The sequence below is a fragment of the Eretmochelys imbricata genome, chromosome 11 (genome assembly GCF_965152235.1).
Source record: "Eretmochelys imbricata isolate rEreImb1 chromosome 11, rEreImb1.hap1, whole genome shotgun sequence".
In the NCBI taxonomy this organism is placed as follows: domain Eukaryota; kingdom Metazoa; phylum Chordata; order Testudines; family Cheloniidae; genus Eretmochelys; species Eretmochelys imbricata.
In genome coordinates, this window is record NC_135582.1 from 44,936,347 (window position 1) to 44,958,719 (window position 22,373).

Genomic DNA, 22,373 nt, shown 5'->3' on the forward strand with positions numbered 1-22,373 from the left:
TTCAGGGGCATGGTTGTACTTTTGGTGTATGACAGAAGATGAGTGGTAGCAATCTGCACACACTGCTGTGTAGGGAGCTGGGGGTTGGGAAGGCCATGGACAAGGGAGTTTAGAGTAAAGGTGAGAGGAGATAAAGGCAGGCAGAGGGAACAGCCAGGAGTAAATGAATCTACTGTCACTGTGATACTGTGGAACAACTGCTACCGTATGAAGGGGGAAATGCATGTGGACACTTTATTCAGTGCAAGGGCTGTATTTTGGCCATCCAGCATATATTATAAATAGAACTATACAAATAATTGATTTTTTCAGTTTTCTGGCCAAACCAAAAGCTCAAAAAATAGAATAGTTTCAGGTAGACCCAAAACAACAAATTTTTGATTTTCTTGATGAAAAGAAAAACTGAATAAAACAAATCAAAAAACCTCAGTTTGGGTCAACTGAAATGTTTAGTTTGACACAAAATGTTTAATTTCATTTTTGGTTTTTAAACAATTTACAAAAATTAAATTTAGGCAACGTTTTGATTTGTTGTTTCAAAATTTTCATTTTGAAATTATAGAAATGCAGTTTTTTTTACTTTTTCTCTTGACTGAAACTGTTTGCTCAGTTTGACACAAAAAGTTTTGGTTGCCCCCTAACTGTATATTTTGGTGAATAAAATATCTGCCTGAAAAATTTCACTCAGCTCTCACTGTAAAACGTTGTGATTTGAACATGGAGATCTTTTTTTTCTAAAGTGTTGTTTAATGGAGTGCATGGGTGGCGAGTAATGGAGGCTGGGGGAGGCTAAGCCTCCCCAAAACCTCCACTAATGCTCCCCACTGCAGCCCTGGGACCAGGCCATGTCGGGCCTCAGTGCTCCTCTGGGAAGCCCGGGCTCAGGACTCTGCCCTGGCTGGCTGTGGCTTCGGGCTCCTCCAGATTGCTCCAGGTGCCAGCAGGCTGGCCAGGGTTCGGGGCTCTCTGGGCACCAGCAGGCCAGCCCAGGCTTGAGGCTGCTCTGGATGCCAGAGGGCTGGCCAGGACTCGGGGCTGCTCTTGGCACCGGCAGGCTGGCCTGGGCTTGGGCTGCTCTGGTGGGCTGGCCTCCGAGAGCGGGGGAGCAGGGGGAGCCTCGGATAGACGGGGCGGGGTAGGGGGCTAGCCTCCCCAAACTGGGGTGCACACACCTCCCATGATGCTGCGGTTCTCAAACTGGGTTGGGACCCCAAAGTGGGTTGCAACGCCATTTTAATGGGATCACTAGGCCAAAGCCTGAGCCCAGCTCCAGGGGCCGAAGTCTGAGCCCCAGTGCCTGGGGCCGAAGCATGGGCTCAGGCTTCGGTCCTCCCTCCTGGGCTCATGTAGTAATTTTTGTCATCAGAAGGAGGCTGCAGTACAATGAAGTTTAAGAACCGCTGGTTTAATGGAACAGTTTGTTAAAGATAGTTGTGTATATCACATAGAGTGGTGACATGCATTTATCATCAGGAGTTAACGGTCCATTAGCACTTCATACCAGGAGTTCTCACAGTCAGTGAAAAGTATAGTTACAGGAATTTGTAGAAACTTTTTGGTCTCCCGTTCATTTCCTCCTTTTAAATATACATATTTGCAGTGACTGATTAGCCACTGGGCCAATGGGGTCTGTGCCCAGGGGCCCTGGCTAATTGTAGGCCTCCCAGAAAAATGGGTGCCTCTGTGTCCCGACCCGCTCCACCCGCCCAGTGCTTCTGCTGAGGAGAGGGGTCAGGGTGCAGGGGATTGCCCCACTTCCCCCTCCCCCCGCCCACCCGGCACTCCTGCCGGGGCAGGGGAAGCCCCAGTGCCCCGACCCTGCTCCCTGGCAGGAGCTGTGAGCAGGCGGGGGAAGCCCCCGCTCCCCAACCCCACTTCCCGGGCAGGAGCGCCGGGTGGGCGGGGGAAGCCCCTATGCCCCAACTGCACTTTCCGGCAGGAGTGCCAGGCGAGCGGGGGAGACTGCAGGTGGAAGGGGTGGGGAGGGGCCCCACTCGCTTTGGCCTAGGGCCCCACAAACACCTAATCCACCTATGCATATTTGTAATATTTTCCTTTGTCTTGAGTAGTAGCGGCTTAACAGAATGCCTCAAACAGAAAACGAAACAAGAACAGCCACACATCAGATACAATTAATTACTTTAAAAATCAGGAATAAAAGAATTCTATTACTGCATTACCGAAATTCTATTGACCCATCTGTCACTGTGCTTATTATTGCAAAACTCCGTTGACTTCTATAGGAGAAGGATTTGGACACTAGAGAGCAGAGCAGATTCCTACATCAGATGAGCTGAGATCAGACAACAAAAATAATAATATTGCCCCTTTTGCTCCACTAAAGTGTCACAACTAATCGCCCGCTTTGGGTATGTTTACACGGCAATTAAATACTCATGGCTGGCCCTTGCCAGCTGACTTGGGCTTGCAGGGCTCAGGGTAAGGGTACGGGTACATCTATGCTGCAGTTAAAAACCTGCTGCAGCTGACTCAGGCTTAGGCTAAGGAAGGGGATGTTTAATCCGATGAAGTGAGCTGTAGCTCACGAAAGCTCATGCTCAAATAAATTGGTTAGTCTCTAAGGTGCCACAAGTACTCCTTTTCTTTTTGCGAATATAAACTAACACGGCTGTTACTCTGAAACCTTTAATAGCGGTGTAGACCAGTGATTTTCAACCACTTTTCATTTGCAGACCCCTAAAAAATTTTGAATGGAAGTGCTGGACCTCTTTGGAAATCTATTGCCTGTGTATATACAGTTGAATTAGTTTTCAGTCTAAGTTTTTGTGGACCCCTTAGGCATAGTGGGGGTCCGCAGACCACAGATTGAGAATTGCTAGACATTTGAGCTTGGGCTCAGGTTGAAGCCCAGACTATAGGTCACTGTGAGGTGGGAGGTTCCCCGAGCCCAGATGTCTACACTGAAATCAAACAGCCCCCTGAGCCCGAGTCAGCTGGCATGGGCCCGCTGTGGGTATCTAACTGCACTTTAAACCTAAGGGGCTGTTTAACTGTGGTGTAGACATTCAGGCTTGGGCTGGTGTCCAGGCTCCAGGACTGTGAGGTGGGAGGGTCCCAGAGCTTGATAGCAACTAAATAGCCCCTTACCTGGAGCCCTGTCAGCTGGCTTGGGCCAGCAACAGGTGTTTAATTGCAGTGTAGACATACTCTTTGTGATTTCTTGATCTTGTCTCCATGCCTTTTCTGTGTCATTGTCTTCTCCTGGAACATTTTCCTGACCTCCCGCCCCCAGTCCCTCCTTAGAGCACACAGCTACCAAAAGACCTGTACAACCTAATCCTCACCTCAGAATGTGTTAATAAAACAGACAATAGGAAATGAAAGTAGAAAGAAAACTTGAAATAAAAAATTGTGTAATTACAATATATGAACTAACTTTATTGCTACTTCCTGTTGCATCCCATCCCCCCATCCTATGTGTATATAGAGTGTGAACCATTTGGAGCAAGAATCTTGTCTGTGTATTTATCTGTAAAGGTCTTGTTCACCTTGGGCTGTGAATAAGTTGACACTAATGTTTCTGTGTATGCATTGTATGTTTCCCTTAATGTGAGTATTTTGAAAATCACGTCATGAGCCAACTGTTCTGTTTTTGCATTGGGGTTAGCTGTTTCCTTTGATTTGCTCTTCATGCTGGCAGCCCAAGCTCAGTACCTGCCTCACAGCTGTAACACAAGTGGTGCCTCTTTTGGCAGTGGGTGGGGGGGGCATCTCCTTAGTAATCTGATGCAGCTTCATTCGTCCTTGCTCTTTTCACACCCCATTTTCAGAATGTGCATAACCCAGTGGTATATCTCCCAAACACTTTGAGCTACACAAAGAACGAAGACGGGCAGAATATCATTGCTGTGTAATGGAAAAACATCACTCTCCTTAACATGTGAAAATTGCTGAAATCAAAGGAAAAAAAAACCCCCGATATGAATCACATACCTGATGGCCAGAAAGGGTATAAAAATGCAGCTAAGGAGATTCTGTAATTTATTAGGACACTTCTGGGAAGTACGTAGTTCAGCTGCTGGTTTTTTTGGCTCTGTTTTATGCTTGCTTTTTCATTTGAAATTAAATGTGCAATTTTTATTTTAAGGCTCTCAACCAGAATGCTGAACTAAGGAGTCGCTTGAACAGAATACATTCTGAGTCTGTTATTTGTGATCAGGTTGTCAGTGTAAATATTATCCCTAGTCCCGATGAGGTAAGACTTTGGCCTTTAATGGAATTAGTGTACAATCGAACCTAGCTAATTCTCACTAATAACTGAGAGACCTTGTGCAAATTATTGAATTTTGCAAATTGTAAGTTGTACAAGCACATTTATGTATTAAAAGCAAGGAGGATATATTCTGGAGTATCTTTCATGAAAACAGTGAAGTTTTAGCCATGTGAGATCTCACTGGAGAACTCTGCTATTAAACCTCTGCTGAGAAAGGGAGAGACCTCACTGATTTTGAGTATAAATTATTGCATATGGATTGGTGAAGTGGGAATTAGTGAGATTCTGTTGTATTTTTATGTAATCAGATGAGTACCTGAGAATGACTGTATCTTGGTTGCTTGCAGTGTATCAGGGCCCAGTCCTGCAAATGCTTATGGGGCCTGGTGCTTATTACTGTAGATGGTCATAAGAACGGCCATACTGGGTCAGACCAGTGGTCCATCTAGCCCAGTATCCTGTCTTCCAGCCGTGGCCAATGTCAAGTGCTTCAGAGGGAATGAACAGAACAGGGCAATCATTGGGCGATCCACTCCCTGTCATCCACTCCCAGCTTCTGGAAATCACAAGCTACTGATACTCAGAGTATGAGGTTGCATTCCTGACCATCTTGGCTAATAGCTGTTGATGGACCCATCCTCCATGAACTTACTAGTTCTTTTTTGAACCCCCGTATAGTTACGGCCTTCACAACCTCCTCAGGCACTGAATTCCACAGGTTGACTGTGTGAAGTAGTACTTCCTTTTGTTTGTGTTAAACCTGCTGCCTATTAATTTCATTGGGTTACCCCTAGTTCTTGTATTATGTGACGGAGTAAACAACACTTCCTTATTTACTTTCTCCACACCATTCATGATTTTATAGATCTCTATTTTATTCCGTCTTAGTCATCTCTTTTCCAAACTGAAAAGTTCCATTCTTTTTAATCTCTCCTCATACAGAAGCTGTTCCATATCCTCAGTCATTTTTGTTGCCCTTCTTTGTACCTTTTCCAATTCTAATATATCTTTTTTGAGGTGTGATGACCAGAACTGCACACAGTATTCAATGTGTGGGTATATCATGGATTCATATGGTGGTATTATGATATTTTCAGGCTTATCATCCATCCCTTTTCTAGTGGTTCCTAACATTATTAGCTTTTTTGACTGCTGCTGCATGTTGAGCGGTTATTTGCAGAGAACTATCCACGACTCCAAGATCTCTTTCTTGAGTGGCAACAGCTAATTTAGACCCCCATCATTTTGTATGTATAGCTGGGATTGTGTTTTCCAATGTGCATTACTTTGCATTTATCACAGTGAAGTCAAGGGGATCACTGAACAAAGTAAGCACTATGCTGGCAGTAAGTGTTTGCCAGATCTGGTCCTTAACGCCTCTCTATCCTCAGTCAACAAAAAATACCCTCTATTGAGTATTTGTGTGAATGGCAGTTCAGTTTACTTCACAAGAAGAATAGATCTGAATTTGGGTATATATCAGAAATTACAAATTAATGTTGTGTGTCTATCACTGTTGTCTGTGTTGGTATTTCACCAATATGTTTTCCATCCGGCATTTCCATTCAGAAGTGTGTTTTTCAGATGTGTCAAGCCGTTTCTGTTGAGGTACCATTTGTCTCCTAATTATTTTCCCAACGAGAAAGAATAGTCTAAATCTATGTTAAGATATTTGTGTGTTTGATTTTGGAAAGTCCAAAATACAATTTGATTGGAACCCAGCATTGTGGAATCTGTAGATGGAGGATAACATGTCCAACAAAGGAAAGGCACAACGGTCTGGAGTTAAAGCTTTAACACAGACTTTTTTTTAATTCTTTTTATTTTGTTTTTGGTGGTTAACATTAATGTTACCTAGTTATTACTTTTCAATATATACACATATATTTTGGCATAAATGTGTATTGACTGTTGGAGCTCATAGAGTTGGACCTGTTTCATCAGGTCTGAATTTGACTCCTTCTCTTCATCTCTCTGCAATGTAGTCATATGCACAGTGTGGGTATATTTTTCAATCAGGCTAATATGTGGCCTCCCTGTTTGCACCTGCATTTTTGTACCCCAAAATGAATTATATGCAAAAATTTGAGCAGCTGCCCCTCCAAGCTATTCAAATTATTGCAGCAATTCATTGCGCAAGTGACATTTGTTCCTGCTGAAGGCAGGCTGTGTTTCTGAAAATGCACTCCACAGTATTTTTTTAAATCAAGTTTAGAAAAAAGTATTCACATTTTGGCATATTTACAAACATTTAATACTTTGTTTAATTTGATTTCTTCAGCACTTATACTTGGCTCTGGTGCATTACACTAATTAGCAAAAAAAAAAAGTACAGTCCGTGCAAAATTTTAAAACTTTAATGGCCTTCTTATATAAATAACAACAATAAACTAGACCCCTCTGATGATTATGATCAGTCAAACACCATAAAGCATCAACAAGCTCACAAAAGCCCCATCACTTAAACACTCATTTTCCCAAACATCAGTGGTGAAAAAATGGTGTTTAACTTATATTTTTTGTATTTATAATTAACTATTGTACAAATTGAGACAACTTTGTAAAATAGTGTTACAGTATTAGTAGCTTGTGTAGACTAACATGTCAACAAAAAAGTTTTCAGGGTTTCTGTGCTGAGGTTAGTAAGGAGTGCACTTGTACTCTGAACAGGAATTGTTTCATTGGGTCCCAGGTGTATTGTATCTCAGCAACTTTTGTACTGCATCAAATGTACACAATTCAGAAGTAAAGATATATTTTTCTAACTGCCAGCCCTGTAAGCTCCCCCTGGGAGTTGAGTGTCAAGTTGGCCCTTTTCTTGTTCAAGTATCATCATCATTAATTATAACTTGGAGCCAAATTGTGGGCCCCAGATCTGTTCATGTTCCTCCTTTTCCCAGATGCCATAGAGGCTGCTCTGTAGGTCTGAGAACCATCACACGAGGACAAGATGATAATTTTGTGCAGTCTCTCCACACCGTGGAAACCTCCTTTAAGGGAGTATTTTGGGGGCAGCTTGTTGTGGAGGAAGCCTGGGCTAGATGGCATCAGTGGAGCCACAATGCTAGAGAGTTGGGCAAGTGACAGGAGGAGCGGGAAGGGCTTGTGTGGAGTCACAGGGCCTCTGTATGCCGGCTATGGTCTTCTGCAGAATCTTCACTGTCCTCATGTGTCTCAGCAAGTATCTGGGGCGTGTGGGAGAGAACCCTCTTGTTCATTCCACAGTGGAGCAATCCTGACTTCTCTCTCCACCCCAATGGAATGATATAGGGAAAACCTCTCTGAATTTTTTTCTCCCTCTCTCCGGGTTGTCCCATGGAAAGAGTAATGTATCCCATAGTGTACAATTATATTGATTCAAGCCATACCAGCTCATTCTCCTTAGCTGTATTGGCTCTTTGGTGCTAATATCAATAACCATTTATTGTTATCCAAAGTAATCCGAATATGACTCAGAGTACACACAGGGAACTGCTGTATGGAGTAAGAAGTTGCAGTAATCACTTTTCTGAACATCACCATGTTTCAAGAGATTATTTTGTCATTACTGAAATTAAGAGGGGCATTCATTTGAAAATAATAATTAAAAATAACCCCTCAGCCTTTTAAGCCATTCTTTTGTTTTGATGAAGGATAGTTCCCATGTGGTTAATGAAAAATATTATGAAAGATGTCTCAATCCCAAACGTCTTTGGAGCTCATAATTGAAATGCTTTAGCACTATACAACAAAAGACCACAAAGCTGTTCCTCTGGGTACAGAATCCAGATCCGTGATTATACACACTACTGAAGCTTAAAGAACAAGAGGACTTGTGGCACCTTAGAGACTAACAAATTTATTTGAGCATAAGCTTTTGTGAGCTACAGCTCACTTCATTGGATGCAACAAGTGCCACAAGTCCTCCTTTTCTTTTTGCAGATACAGACTAATACAGCTGCTACTCTGAATACTGAAGCTTACTTACTTCTGCTTCTGAGTAGGACTGTATCTCATTTTGATGGATGTGTAATTATTCAGAGGACTAGATTTTTTTTTGGTAATATTTCAGATCTCGTTTGTTAATTGTATGGAAATGTTGGCCCAAATATGTACTTCAAATAAGTGTTTCACATGGATAATTTTTCCTACGCTCCATCTCTTACCCCGTATGCACTAGTTTTGTCTATTAGAAAAGTATTTTAAGTCCTTATGTTTGTTTTGTTTACAGACTGGTGAACAAATCCATGTCAATCTCCCCTTGTCTCAGCAAGTTTCTCATGAGAGCAGGCTCTCTATGTCTGAATCTGTCTCCGAATTCTTTGATGCACAGGAAGTGCTTTTGTCGGCAAGCTCATCAGAAAATGAGGTAGGCCATAGCACTGTGTCATGTGCTGTTTGTCAATAATCTTAATAACAATGGGATCAGATAGCATAAGACAACAATTACCAAATGAACCTTTGACCCTAATTTGGAAATGTTCTGTAAGTAGCATTGACAAGTAATCCTGAGACTCTTAAGTGTTCCATGGAGAGTCACAGCAATTAGAATTATTGTGTAGAAATGCAGTGTATTTGGTATCTATCCTTGCTAGACAATGCAAATCTCCACATAAGGGTAAGATGGAAGGGATCCATAATGTGTGTCTGTGGGTGGCCACTAATCTGGATGAAACCATCTGAATTAAAAAAAAAAATTACACAAAGTCACTGTCTGTGACTGAAAGTATAGGTAGTATCTGGAAAACTGGGCAAGGGGATTGTTCAACTGTTGTGCAAACTACAGCAGTCAGGAATAGTTCAGGCCACAGAATAATGCTGCGATCCCTAACTCTCCTGGGTTGTTCCAGATGTTTACGTAGCGTTTGGAATGGTGTGCTGAGGATTTACACTGCAGAATTCTCCCATGCTTGGATGAGTGGCATGTGGAACTTCCCTTAATTTTTTCTTCTGTTTGTGCTAGACAGTGTCTCTAAATCCCCTACTGTGGTTTTTGTGGATAATCATGTGCTTTTAACTACGACTTTTTAAAAGTGCTATTGTAGAATTTCTAAATGGAATCACTTCATCTTTCCAAATAGCATCACTGTTGAATCCTGAGCCCTTAGTGATAAAGTTTGCACGCACATTCTTTAAGAGCTGCAATAATCCTCTTCTGTCTAGCCCCTTGTTGTTACCTTGCCTGCTGTTAAATTACATTGCACTTGTACACCTTTTCAGGCTTCATTTTCCTAACCCTACACTATACCACACAAAGAAAAGTGATTTCACACTTCAGGGGGAGGGAGCAACATCCTGTTGTTACATAGCGACTGCCTGATGTGAAAGGATTGGGAGCAAGTGGCAGATTTCTTGCCCTGAACACCCAACCTCCTTAGGAGAGCAGTAGCGTCTTTGCAGGGTGCTGATTCAGCAGATTTCTCAAGACTACAGACTAGCTCAGAGAGTGAATTCCCCAACTGGATGTTTCCATAGCTGGTACCTTGAAATTAAAATAAATAAAAAATAATTTTAATCCATTTAAAACATATAAGAACAATGTTGCTCTTTAGGATGCATAGACAAATAAGACCTTCAAATTGTTTACTGAAACCAGCAGCTCCAGGTTCTACTTCAACCTCAGTCAGAGCATCTGCTGTGAGGAGCCTTTAATGTTAACATGACGCAGACTAAAGCACCCCTGAAGAGAGACACAGGACACTTAAAACTCTTTTGTATTCTACTACCCACTGCCACATGTAAGGCTTGGAAGTAGCTGAGAGTAAAAGCATCTTTTAATAAAAGAAGAAAATAGCTAGTTTCTCTATTTAAGGCAACTTGAGAGCCAGCGAAAATAACTTCATAGGCTTCACAGTGGAGATCCCACAGCTCCACCAGGTGAAACACAGTCTAGGCCAGTGCTTCTCAAGCTATCTGATGTGGAGGACCGGCATTTTTTTTTCCAATGTGCGTGCAGACCGGCAGCTGATGGCTCGGGGACCGGCAGCCGGTCCGCGGACCACCACTTTGAGTAGCACTGGTCTAGGCTACTATCAAATTTAGCAAAGGGAACAAATCTTCAAGGAGTGAAAGCATGCAAACGCCTCCAGTGTTTTTGTTATTTATCTCAAGAGAGCTGCTGGATGCTTAGCTCTTTGGAAAATCCGCCTTTAGTTTAAAAAACAGACTCTTTTCTTTAACTGTATTATTCGACTTGCCATCAAAATAAATAGTTTATTTTAGCCCCTTTTGGAGATAGGAAAAACTATAATTTTCTTCCTTATTCCCCCTAATCTCAAGGCCCCGGATTGCGGTATTTTCAGTCCCTAAGGGCTGGAATCTATAACCTGAGCTGCTCACAGGAGGGTTCCTCCAGGAACCATCCCCCAACTAATGTAATTGTTTTCAGCACTTTGAGATCTATGGATGAAGAGCGCTACAAAAGAGCTAGGTTTTATTATTATTACGGTTACTGTTTTAAACTGAAAATCTTTTAATTTTATAATTGGAATAAACCTCTCCAGGGAGTACAAATGACTGTGCAAGGCTTGGGAATTCAGCTTCCTGCTTCACTGAGCACCTAGCCTGTGCTGGTGTCACCTAATACTGAACCAGCTTGTTGTTGCACTGCATCCATTGTGATGGTCAGCAGGAAAACCGCTTCTTACGTCGTTCACCCCAGTGAGCAGCTCTTTTAGTTACTATCTGCTGACCAATCGATACAGAGAGAGGAGAGAAACCAGGGAATACCTGACAAAATCAATTCGTTTATTCAAGGGGAAAATATTAATGAAATAACAAAATAACCAATTTTTTCCCTTCTCTCATTCATGTGTGTGCACATTAATTAATTTTGAGGAACAGAAAGTGACTGGGAGGATACTTAAAAAGTTTTTGCTCCTGTTCTACAATAAATACCATTCTGCATATGCTCTTGTCATAGGGCAGTGTGAGGTATTTTACAAGTTCAGGACTGGCCAGTTTATTTGGGTTTGGCAGCACCCAATAAGGGGCATCATGCCAGGGAAGACGTTGGATCAGTGGCTAATTGGAAGTGAGACTTACCCAGGAATGGTGGGAAGAGCCAGTCCCAAACCATCCCCCTACCTCCCTTGCAAAGAACCTTTTCCCCTCAGTTCTTCTGCCTGACCTCTCTCTTTCCTGGTGGCAAGCCCTATCCCCTAACTCCTGGATGTAAGAAGCAGGGGGTGGATAGCTCTGAGTAGTTTGAGCAGATGTAGAGTGGGGGAGTTCCTGGCACAGAGCCCATAGCAGCTCCATCCCAATGATCAGGCTGGTGGGAAAGGTCAGTTCTGTGTAGAATGGAGCCTGTGCAGTCGGCACTTCCAGCACCTGTGCTAAGAGGGGAATGGCCTTTGCTAGCAGGTAACCAGGGAGGCCTTAGGAAGGTGACTGGGGACAGGGCGTGGGAGAAAGAAAGAAGATGAGTTTCGTACATTCCCATCTTTTGTCTTAGAACATGACATTCATGTTAAGGGTTAAACTCCTCTCTTGTGATGTGGCATTCTGCAGCTGCCACCACTATAGTGCTCTGCTGCTATCTGCCCAAAAGGCAGGTGGGGGATGCTGCTATTACTTACAAAAGTCAAGTTCTGCCCTGGGCTGAGCCATGTGTGTTTATTGGGAAGAGGGGTTATGGAGCCTATTACTTCCAATTTCCCCCTGAAGCAAGTGGACAGAATCTCTATTACAGCCACTGAGGGCTTGTCTACACTTACATTTTATAGCGCTCTAACTTGCTGACTCAGGGGTATGAAAAATCACCCCTCTGAGCGCAGTAAGTCTGAGCACTTTAAAGTGCTAGTGTAGACCAGCTCTGAGCTAATCCCCTCATGGAGGTGGATGACCAGGAGCGCTGGGAGAGCTCTCTCCCCGCGCTTGCGCGTGACCACACTCGCACTTCAAAGCGCTGCTGTGGGAGCGTTCCCGCGACAGCGCTTTGACGTTTCCAGTGTAGCCGTGCCCTCAGGAGCACATCACGGGTAGGACCTGGCCTCTGTCCTGGCCGTGCACCCATGGGGATATGTTCTGCTGACTAGCATGTTTAGCACCCCAGAGTATACGGGCTGCTATCTAGGATATCTAGCATGGTTAGGCCGCCTGCTGAATAGCACATATGCTGTGCCTTGCACTGGCAGGATGGCTCTTTTATCAGCGACATGCTGGCACTTTCTGTTCCCCCAGCCCATGAGTCAATGAGGCAGGATTTCATAATTATCTAGTGTCAGTTTCTCTCTAGCACAACAGTCTTTTAAAACAGAGGAGGTAAAATTTTAGTCTTCATGCGGAGCTTGGTGAGTAAGGTACAGTGTGCCATATGTGCTCAGTTAAATTTGAGAAGCTAATTCCTTCCTTCCTTCCCACTTTCTCTGTGGAGCTTGTAATGTGGGGGATTACAAAGGAACACCGAACAGATGCTGAGTTAGTTCTCCTGTTTTATTCTTAACAAATCTGAATTACTGTTAAGATTTTTGACGATATTAAAAAGTTAAGTGAAGCATCATAAAATAATTTGGGTGATGAAAAATGAATGTCTTCTTAAATGACCCTTAACAAATATGGGTCCAAAAAGAATGCTTCATATCCAAGAGCATAATTTTGTTTTGGTTAGCTTGCTGTATGCCACAGAAGAAAGTAATTACTTTTTCTCTGTGTGTATTAAAGCTTTAAAAATATTGCTTGTTCAGTTTGGTAGGATTTTTTGAAACATTTCTCCCTTATCTGACATTTGGAGGGCCACGGGGGCAGTATTAAAAATACCTTGACTAATTCTTTACATTTTTTTAGTCTATTTAAAACACAGTAATGAAATGATGTTGTACAATTGCCATGTTTTCCCTCCATCTTTTCGGCATTATTAGCTTACTCGTGGTAGAGTGTGCCAATGTACTGTACCTTTGACCAGGAAAACTCTCAATTCTCTGGCACAGGATGCTACAAGAACAGTGTGGCCAGGGTTCTCCATCTGGAGAATAGAATTTCTTAATTCAATTTGTAGATCTACCAGGTGTACAGTGTATTGTTACCATCTCCCTCTGGATCAGCTACATAGACATGAACAAATTTCAGCATATTTTATAACATTTAAGCTTTGATTATCTTAAGTCACACTAATAATATATGTCTGACAAGAAAACCTGGATTTGTGCTGGAAATGGCCTAACCTGAAGATTACTTTAGATAAGCTATTACCAGCAGGACAATGGGGTAGGAGGAGGTATTGTTTCATATTCTCTGTGTATATATAAAGTCTGCTGCAGTTTCCACGGTATGCATCTGATGAAGTGAGCTGTAGCTCACGAAAGCTCATGCTCAAATAAATTGGTTAGTCTCTAAGGTGCCACAAGTACTCCTTTTCTTTTTGCGAATACAGACTAACACGGCTGTTACTCTGAAACCAATCATTACTTTGCAGTTTTCATGCATTGTGTAGTATTTTGGAATTTTCAACTTTTTAGGAAAAGAAAATTTTGTTTGGAAAGACCAACACAGATGTTTTTTAAAAATAATAATTTGCAAAATAACCTAACACTGATATCAGCTGAATGGCAAAAGCAGCTTCAAAATCAGTAATTTCTGTTTATATAACTTTGCTGTCCCTTGAGCTGTGATTTATTTTTTGTTCTCCAGGATAAAAATATGCTAATTAAAGAGAGCTTATCAGGCAGGTTAAGCCTAAAAAAAGTAAAAATAACTCTTCTTAAAAAAACCTAACATCATTAATAAAGAATGAGTGCGAATTTGTGTGAGACAAGATGGATGGATCTTTTATTGGACCAACTTCTGTTTGTGAGAGAGACAAGCTTTTGAGCCACACAGAGCTCTTCTTCAGAGCGTATGTGTGGAACTATACATTATGTGGTATGTGGATGGAATGTAATTCTACTTGCTGTGACACTGGATCAGTCTGTTGCACACAATATGATACATCTCAAGTGGCCTGGTCCAGGGAGCAAACCTCGATGCTCCTTTTCCACTTCACCTTTGAAAGCTGACTGGCTTTCTAATGTCTCCCTAATGGCACATGTCCTGAGCTCCCCATTGTTCAGCTAAATGTTTCAGTCCCCAGATTACAATGGCACTGGCTTCTACAGGACAGTGTACTAGACAGGAAAACTGAAAGCAGGAAATTAACCCTGGAGCTTGGTTACATATAAAGTGGAAACTCAGCCATTCTGAAGCAGTATGGGAAAAGTTGTGCTGCATCACGGCTAAGTGATCCATCATGCAATTCCATTATCTGCCGATAACAAACACTTTCCTGCCAAGCCAGGACGGCATTTCATGAGGAAGCAAGTGGAAAGAAAAGTTTAGGAAGAGGCACTAGCCTCATATTTACAAGTGCATGCAGGGCACAGACATATTTCTACCCTGAGCCATACTTTGATTATTGTTATGATGTGCTCTGAAATACCTGCTTGCAATATAAGTTAGGAAGATTGATTGTAATCTTTAAGGACCAGAGAGCATTTTGTGATGCCTGTATGATAAACTAATGAAATTGTGAGACACGTTTTTTAGAATTGCATGTATAAAATTACTATGCAGGTTTTTTTGCATGCCCAATTACTGTGATTGCAAACTCCAGGTCATATGTCTGTTCCATGCATTCATATATATATATATGTGTGTGCCTTGTATGTATGCACAGAGATCTAATTAGCTATTTGCATATGCAGTTACCACACTTGTGCACCGTCTTGCCCTGTATGACTGAATAGCCATACATTTGAACGTGTCAGACTACACTGTGCTCTGTTGCCATGTACAGTTATGTATTGTACTGTGTACTGCACTGCACAGCAGAAAAAAATTCTTCAATTTTATTTTTAAAAAATGCTCAAAATCTAAATGAAATGTTATGTTTCAAGCCAAACAAAACATTTAGTTCAACCAGAACACATTGTTTGGACTTTTCAATTCACCAAAAGCTTCAAAAAAATTTGTTTTGAGTCTACCCAGAAGTAATTTTGGGTGGGTTTTTTTGTTTTTGTTTTTTGGAACTGCCAGGAAACCAAAAAAATCAGTCATTCACATAGCTCTACTTATAACAGAAGAAAAGCATTTAGAATATATTAACCTGGCAACCTCCCTTTGTCACTACCATAGGCAGACTTCCTGCTTCAGTACAGTGGTAGTAAAACAGTTTTTTTGGTTGTGCTATGACATTTAAGTGTGAGCAGGCAATACAACAGTCTCACAGCAGCAACTTTGGTGACTTAAAATGGAAGGAAATAAAATAGGTCAAATTACTGTAAAAACTGGCTTGAACTCCTGATTTGAAATTCCTTCATCTGTTGGAGTGATGTTAGCAATAAGTCAGTTTAAAATGAGAGAAGTAATACTTGGGTTCATTTTTATTTTTCATTGTATGATACCTACCTGTGCAAAAAAACTCAGCAAATGTATTACATTTATTCATATATACACACACACACACGCGCAAAAACCTAAGTGAACTGGTTGCTCCATAACCTGAAAGTCAACAGATTTGTACTCTGATGGATGCACAGGGAAAGCAAATTCCAGAGCTCGAGGGCTGTGTATTGTGAAAGCCATGTCTCCAAACCTGATATTTAAAAATAAGGGCCTGTTAGCAAAAGAGTCCCAGCTGACCTCAGGTATTGTGGTAGAACATGGGGAGAAAGACACGTAAGTAGATGAAGATGGACTGTATTAGCATTTTCGCTCTTTTAGGGCCTGATCCAACTCCTCTTCTATGTAGGTGCTTATACCACACTCATCACTGCAGTATCTGAGCTCCTTACACTACTGCATTAAGCAATGTGACTAACATCTAATTAAGTGTTGTTTGTTCTCTTATCCTCTCCCTAGGGCAGGGGTGGGCAAACTTTGTGGCCTGCAGGCCACATCAGGGTTGCGAAACTGTATGGAGGGCCGGGTAGGGAAGGCTGTGCCTCCCCAAACAGCCTGGCCCCTGCCCCCATCCACCCCCTCCCACTTCCCGCCCCCTGACTGCCCCCCAAAGAACCCCTGACCCATCCAACCGCCCCTGCTCCCTGTCCCCTGACTGTCTCCTGGAACCTCCTACCCCTTATCCAACCTCCCCGCCCCTTTACCATGCTGCTTAGAGCAGCAGGAGCTCGCAGCCACACAGCCTGGCGAGAACCAGCCATGCTGCCCACGTGGTGGTGTGGCTGCGGAGGAGGGAGGACAGCAAGGGAGGGGCCGGGGGCTAGCCTCCCTGGTCGGGAGCTCAAGGGCTGGGCAGGACAGTCCCGCAGGCCATAGTTTGCCCACCTCTGCCCTAGGGGGAGACTTCAACAGGAGTGGGCGTGGACACACTAAGGCCACGTCTTCACTACCCGCCGGATCGGCGGGTAGTGATCGATCTATTCGGGATTGATTTATCGCATCTAGCGTAGACACGATAAATCTATCCCCGATTGCTCTGCCGTCGACTCCGGAACTCCACCAGGGCGAGAGGCAGAAGTGGAGTCGACAGGGGAGCAGCGGCCGTCGATCCCACGCTGCGAGGATGCAAAGTAAGTGATTCTAAGTTGATCTAAGATACGTCGACTTCCGCTACGCTATTCTCGTAGCTGAAGTTGCGTATCTTAGATTGACCTCCCCCCCAGTGTAGACCAGGCCTACGGGTGAACAAAGTCTAAGATAGAGTCATAAGTGAAATAAATTTGAAGGTCTTTGTTTGGCTCCATAACACTTAATTCAGTAAAATTCAGTGAGCATAAAATTTCTCTTGGTGCTATTAGGGGATTTGTTCTTTGCACATGCAAACTGAATTAAACCTGGTAGACCTAATTTTAGCTCTGCCAGGCTAAACGTGGTTCCTTTGAATGTTTGTTTTGCTTAATTTATTTGTGTTTTTACTGTATAAGTGATGTCCTGGATTTCATTCACTAATTTTTAAATTTTTTCTTCTGTAGGCTTCTGATGATGAATCCTATATCAGTGATGTGAGTGATAACATATCTGAGGACAACACCAGTGTTGCAGACAACGTTTTCCGACAAAGTATACACCATATTTTTAAAAAACTTCAGAAAATTACATTTGTTTTCAGATCATGAGCCAAATTTACTGCTGGTATAATCAGGCACAATTCAGCTGAAATCAATGGAATTGCACCTGTAGTGCAATTCCAGTGGTGAATTTGGTCCCATGAATGAATTTTGTTATGTTTTTAAAGGGGAGATTTCAATACAATTATATTTTCTTCCTCTTCTTCCCCCCCATGCAGTTCTTAATGGTGAGCTAGCAGGAGGTGCATTCAGGAATGGACGTCGGACTTGTCTCCCAGCTCCCTGTCCTGATACCAGTAATATCAATCTGTGGAATATTTTGAGAAATAATATTGGCAAAGATCTCTCCAAAGTCTCCATGCCAGTTGAACTAAATGAACCTCTTAATACTTTACAACACCTTTGTGAAGAACTGGAATACAGTGAACTCCTGGACAAAGCTGCTGAAACTGATGATCCGTATGAACGCATGGTAATAAATTTAGTACAGCACAACTTTGTATATGCAAAAGCTTAGATTTTTCTCATCTTCCCCAGGGGCTCTTGTGTGTATCCTGCACAGGGTTCCATTTTGTCATTCCCCTGGTTCATTGTATATGTGAGATTGCCCAGAGAAATTGCGAGACTTTTGGAACCGTAATTCCATCAGCATCCAGATGATGCTGATCTCATCAGAGGCGCCGTCTTTCTGAGTTGCCATAGGGTGCTCGATCCCCATTCCACCCCAGGCCTTGCCCCCACCCCGCCCCTTCCCCAAGCCCCCACCCCACTCCCGCCTCTTCTCAGCTGTGACCCCGCCCCACCCTGTTCCGCCCCCTTCCTCCGAGCACAGCCCACCATCACTACCCTCACACCACAGTACCTCCTGCACGCTGCTGAACAGCTGGTTGGCAGTAGGCGGGAGGGGAAGGAGCTGATCGACGGGGCCCACCGGCGAGCAGGAGGCACTGGGGGGAAAGGGCAGAGCTGACTTGGGGGGGGCTGCTGGTGGGTGCTGAGCGCTCACTATTTTTTTCTGTGGGTGCTCCAGCCCTGGAACACCCATAGGGGCGGTGCCTATTCGTCTACAGTCTCATGGCTTTCTAATTTCTGGATTAAAAGAAGTTGAAATGACAATGCACTAGTTGAGGCTCAGTCCAATGAGGTAGTGAGAGAAAACACCTGAACTAGTTGATGGGGATTGCCTGCTTCCTCTGTTTGAAAGCATATGTCTGCACAGGTGATGTCTTCCTCCGGGCCCCAGGGATGCTCCACCCCCCGCCGCCACTCCGCCCCAGGCGTCACCCCCACCGACTCTCTTCCCCCAAGCCTCCACCCCTGCTCTGGCCCAGCCCCCACCCCCACTTCTCCCAAGCCCGCACCCCACCTCTTCTTCCCCCTGCTCCACCACTGCCCGCCTCTTCCCGCCCAGTTCCACCCCTGAGTGCGCCCCGTCCCCGCTCCTACCCCCTCTTCCCCTGCGCCTCCTGCATGCTGCAGAACAGCTCATCGCTGCGGATGGGAGGTGCTGGGAGGAAGCGGGGGAGCTGGCTGTCGGTGGGTGCTAAGTACACACTAATTTTTTTCCATGGGTGCTCTATCGCAGGGCTCTGTGCTCCGCTCAAAGTTCCACATCATTTCAGGATGCAATTCCAGCTATTAGTTATGATCTGATAACCCTGAATGATCTAGTACCTGGCTGGATTAGGCATTTCTCCCTATTCCAACCCCATTTCCTATAATTACAGTCCATATGGGGATTGGTTCCTAGGATTGAATAAATGGGGATTGGTGGCCATAGGATTTCATTTAAAAGTCCTTGGCTATACAGTTTTCTTCCTTGGTTTATCAGTGTCCAGTGTGTACACCATTTGTATAAGATATTTTCCTGAGTTTGAGAGTAACAACTAAGTAGTTTGCTGTTGGTACAATAGGCAATGGTGATTATATCTTTGTCTTGGTTTGCTTGCCCATTGTGGACATCGCTTACATTTATATTCTATAGAGAGTGTCTATAAGTATTATTGAGTTTATACCTCACTAAATCTCACTAATGACTGGGAAGCACGTTGTGAATTTTGCAGATTAGTGAGTAAACACCCGAACACAATAAAAAGCTTGGGGATATTATATCTGCATACTTGTACATTTATTTAGTTAGTGTAGTTTCTTATTAAGGATACCCACACACAAATGTTAACTGTGAGTGAAGGTTGTTAGACTGCATAGGCCACCAAGGCAAACTGTAAAAAGCAAGGAAATAAGCAGTGATATCATTCAATACCCCATCCACACTTCCTTCATCGGTTCGCATTCTTGCCCTCAGCAACCTCTCTTTCCTCAAGGCGCTAAAGACGATGGATCTGTGCCAGTGAGTGCTGCATCCTGCTTGGAGCTTGGTGGCAGAACTGGAGGAAAAGAGACTCCGACTGGGAGCCAGTAGGCAGGGGTAACATAGGTGTGGGAGTGGTGGGAGGCCGGGGAAGGGAAGAGTCAGATTGGATGAGGAGCTGAGTGGGATTGGCTGGGCAAGCAGCCTGGTGGGGCAGGATGAGACTGGAAGAGGTTAGGATAGGGAGTACAGATGCGGGAGACTGAGACTGGAATGAGAAGCCTGAAGAATGGAGGGTGGGATTGGTTAGGAGAAGAGAATGGGACTGGGACAGTGAGCCATGGGGCGGGGGGAAGAGACACGAATAGGGCAGGGATAGGCTGGAGGGATAGGGCCAGAAAGGATCATGCTTGGGGGGAATGAGCAGATTAGAGCACATTCCCCTCCTTAGCCTAGAATGGAACCCAAGATTCCTGAGTCCTCTGTTGTCAGCAAATATCCATGAAACCAACTGGGAAAGTGTCTCATCGCCCTCTAGTGCTAGTCCATTCAGAGGATGACAACCAGCTGCTGCTATCATTTACTCAATTAGCTCAAGTAACAGAGTGTTCTACAATGGATCTAAAGGTTCCAATCCTGCTGATGAATCATGTGGGTGTCACTACGATGCTGCATGATGGAATTTCTGTTTTTGCAGTTTGCTTTTTTAAAAACCTAGGAAATTATACCAAAAAACCTATGATGAAAGAACATTAAGATTGAAAACTCAGTTAGTTTATCCTGAATGAGGAGAATATCTTTTTATGGGCCAGATTGTCCACAGACCCTGAGCAGAGCTCAGGCACAAAAGGGAAGGGCAGTCCTGGACCAATTGCAACTCCCCAATCCTGCACCATCTGGCCCTGGCCTAAGTTACTGCTAAGGTCCCTCAGGGTATGTCTATACTTGCAATAAAACACTCACAGCTGGCCCACGTCAGCTGACTCTGGCTCACAGGGCTCGGGCTGCGGGGCTATAAAATTGCAGTGTACATGTTCAGACTGAGGGACTCTCCTGCACCGTGGTGTCCCAGAGCCCAGGCTCCAACCCGAGCCCTAACGTCTACACTGCAGTTTTATAGCCTTGCAGCCTGAGCCCTGTGAACCCAAGTCAGTTGACCCAGGCCAACGGCAGGTGTTTTATTGCAGTGTAGACATACCCTAAGAGACTTCACGCCAGTAGAGAACTAGGTATACTTTGCTGCATCCCTGAGATGCCCCCTCCTCCTCTCCCTGCACTGGGGTGGGGGGACATCTGGTGAAGGAGGCAGCTCCCCACCTCTGCCAGCTTTATGCCAGCGGAGAGTGAGAGGAATTATCTTCTAGTCAGTTATGGCTAAAATACAGCCATTTTGTACTGCCTGGGTGGCCCAAAACAGCAGACATGTCTACATTGTCCCACAATTCAGATTGTGGATGTGTGAATAGCAGTGCACCCCAGAGTGCTGCCCTGTATCTCCCTCACATGGATGCTGCAGGTGCGAACTAAAACGTTCCTACTTTGTATTAACATACACCTTAATGTGAACCGGGAACCTTTTAGTTCATGTCTGCAGTGTCCACACAAGGGAGTTACTGCACGGCACTTTTGTGCGCACTGCTGTTCGCAGCCCTGTAGTCCAATCTATAGGGCAGTGTAGACATGCCATAAGTGTAAAGTTCAAAAGTGGCCTATGTGCAATGTGACAGTTGGGTCTGTGTGTGTGTGTGAGAGAGAGAGTGAGAATTCTGAAGTTTGTGGGAACTTTGGTTGTTTAGCTAGAAGAGCCCAAACAAATGTGAGGAAGAACAGAACAAAATTTCAAAATTTTGAAAATCTGGCCACAACTGTAACGTTATTAAATATTTTATCAAAAATATTACATAGAAAATTCAGTTGTCCTCTGAAGAATTATTGTGCCAAATTTGGAGACAAAATTTAATCTGAATTTAAAGGAAGAAACAAAGGGATCTTAATCCTTCTGTAAATGAAAATATCAGTACAACTTCAACTGTGAAGTCATCATTTCCAATGCCTCTATAATGGCACTTCAAAGCAAATAGTGAATGTTCTGTAGTATATTTCGTAAACGTAATAAATTCTTAATATTGTGAGACTTCAGCTAATACAAACTCTGCCATTAAACCTCTGCTGAGGAATGGTGAGAGATCATCAGTTTTTGTTTGTGAATTATGGGCTGTGTAGATTAGCAAGATCCTATTGTATTGTTTTATGTTTTCTGTGTGCCCAGAGGCTATGGTGATGTGCAGCCCAAAGGTTTGTGTATTCAGACACATAAATAACCAGATGCTGCAGGCTTTCCTTTCCATTCATTACTTTGCAGGACATAGATAGTTTTCTGTTACTATGTAGCCCTTCAAATAGTGAACGAATAAAGGGGCAATTAAGTGTTTTTAAATGATACATTTATTCACATTGCTGCCCACACAATTGACAATGTTGAGAGAAGAAAAGGAGTACTTGTGGCACCTTAGAGACTAACCAATTTATTTGAGCATGAGCTTTCGTGAGCTACAGCTCACTTCATCGGATGCATACCGTGGAAACTGCAGCAGACTTTATATACACACAGAGAATATGAAACAATACCTCCTCCCATCCCACTGTCCTGCTGGTAATAGCTTATCTAAAGTGATCATCAAGTTGGGCCATTTCCAGCTCAAATCCAGGTTTTCTCACCCTCCACCCTCCCACACAAATTCACTCTCCTGCTGGTGATAGCCCATCCAAAGTGACAACTCTCTACACAATGTGCATGATAATCAAGTTGGGCCATTTCCTGCACAAATCCAGGTTCTCTCACCCC

The 22,373-nt window shown here is 43.6% G+C and overlaps 1 protein-coding gene across 4 annotated transcripts in view; it reads left to right on the forward strand.

Annotated features, from left to right (window-relative positions):
- The window catches only part of OSBPL6 (oxysterol binding protein like 6), a 103,403-nt gene that overhangs the window by 70,818 nt on the left and 10,212 nt on the right, over positions 1–22,373 (forward strand). For 3 of the 4 annotated variants that reach the window (XM_077829863.1, XM_077829864.1, XM_077829865.1), the window contains 4 exons: positions 4,109–4,216; positions 8,445–8,582; positions 17,122–17,209; positions 17,436–17,689. In XM_077829863.1, coding sequence (XP_077685989.1) covers positions 4,109–4,216; positions 8,445–8,582; positions 17,122–17,209; positions 17,436–17,689 — 588 coding nt within the window. The remainder of the gene's footprint in view (positions 1–4,108; positions 4,217–8,444; positions 8,583–17,121; positions 17,210–17,435; positions 17,690–22,373) is intronic. The other variant, XM_077829866.1, reaches the window with a different exon arrangement.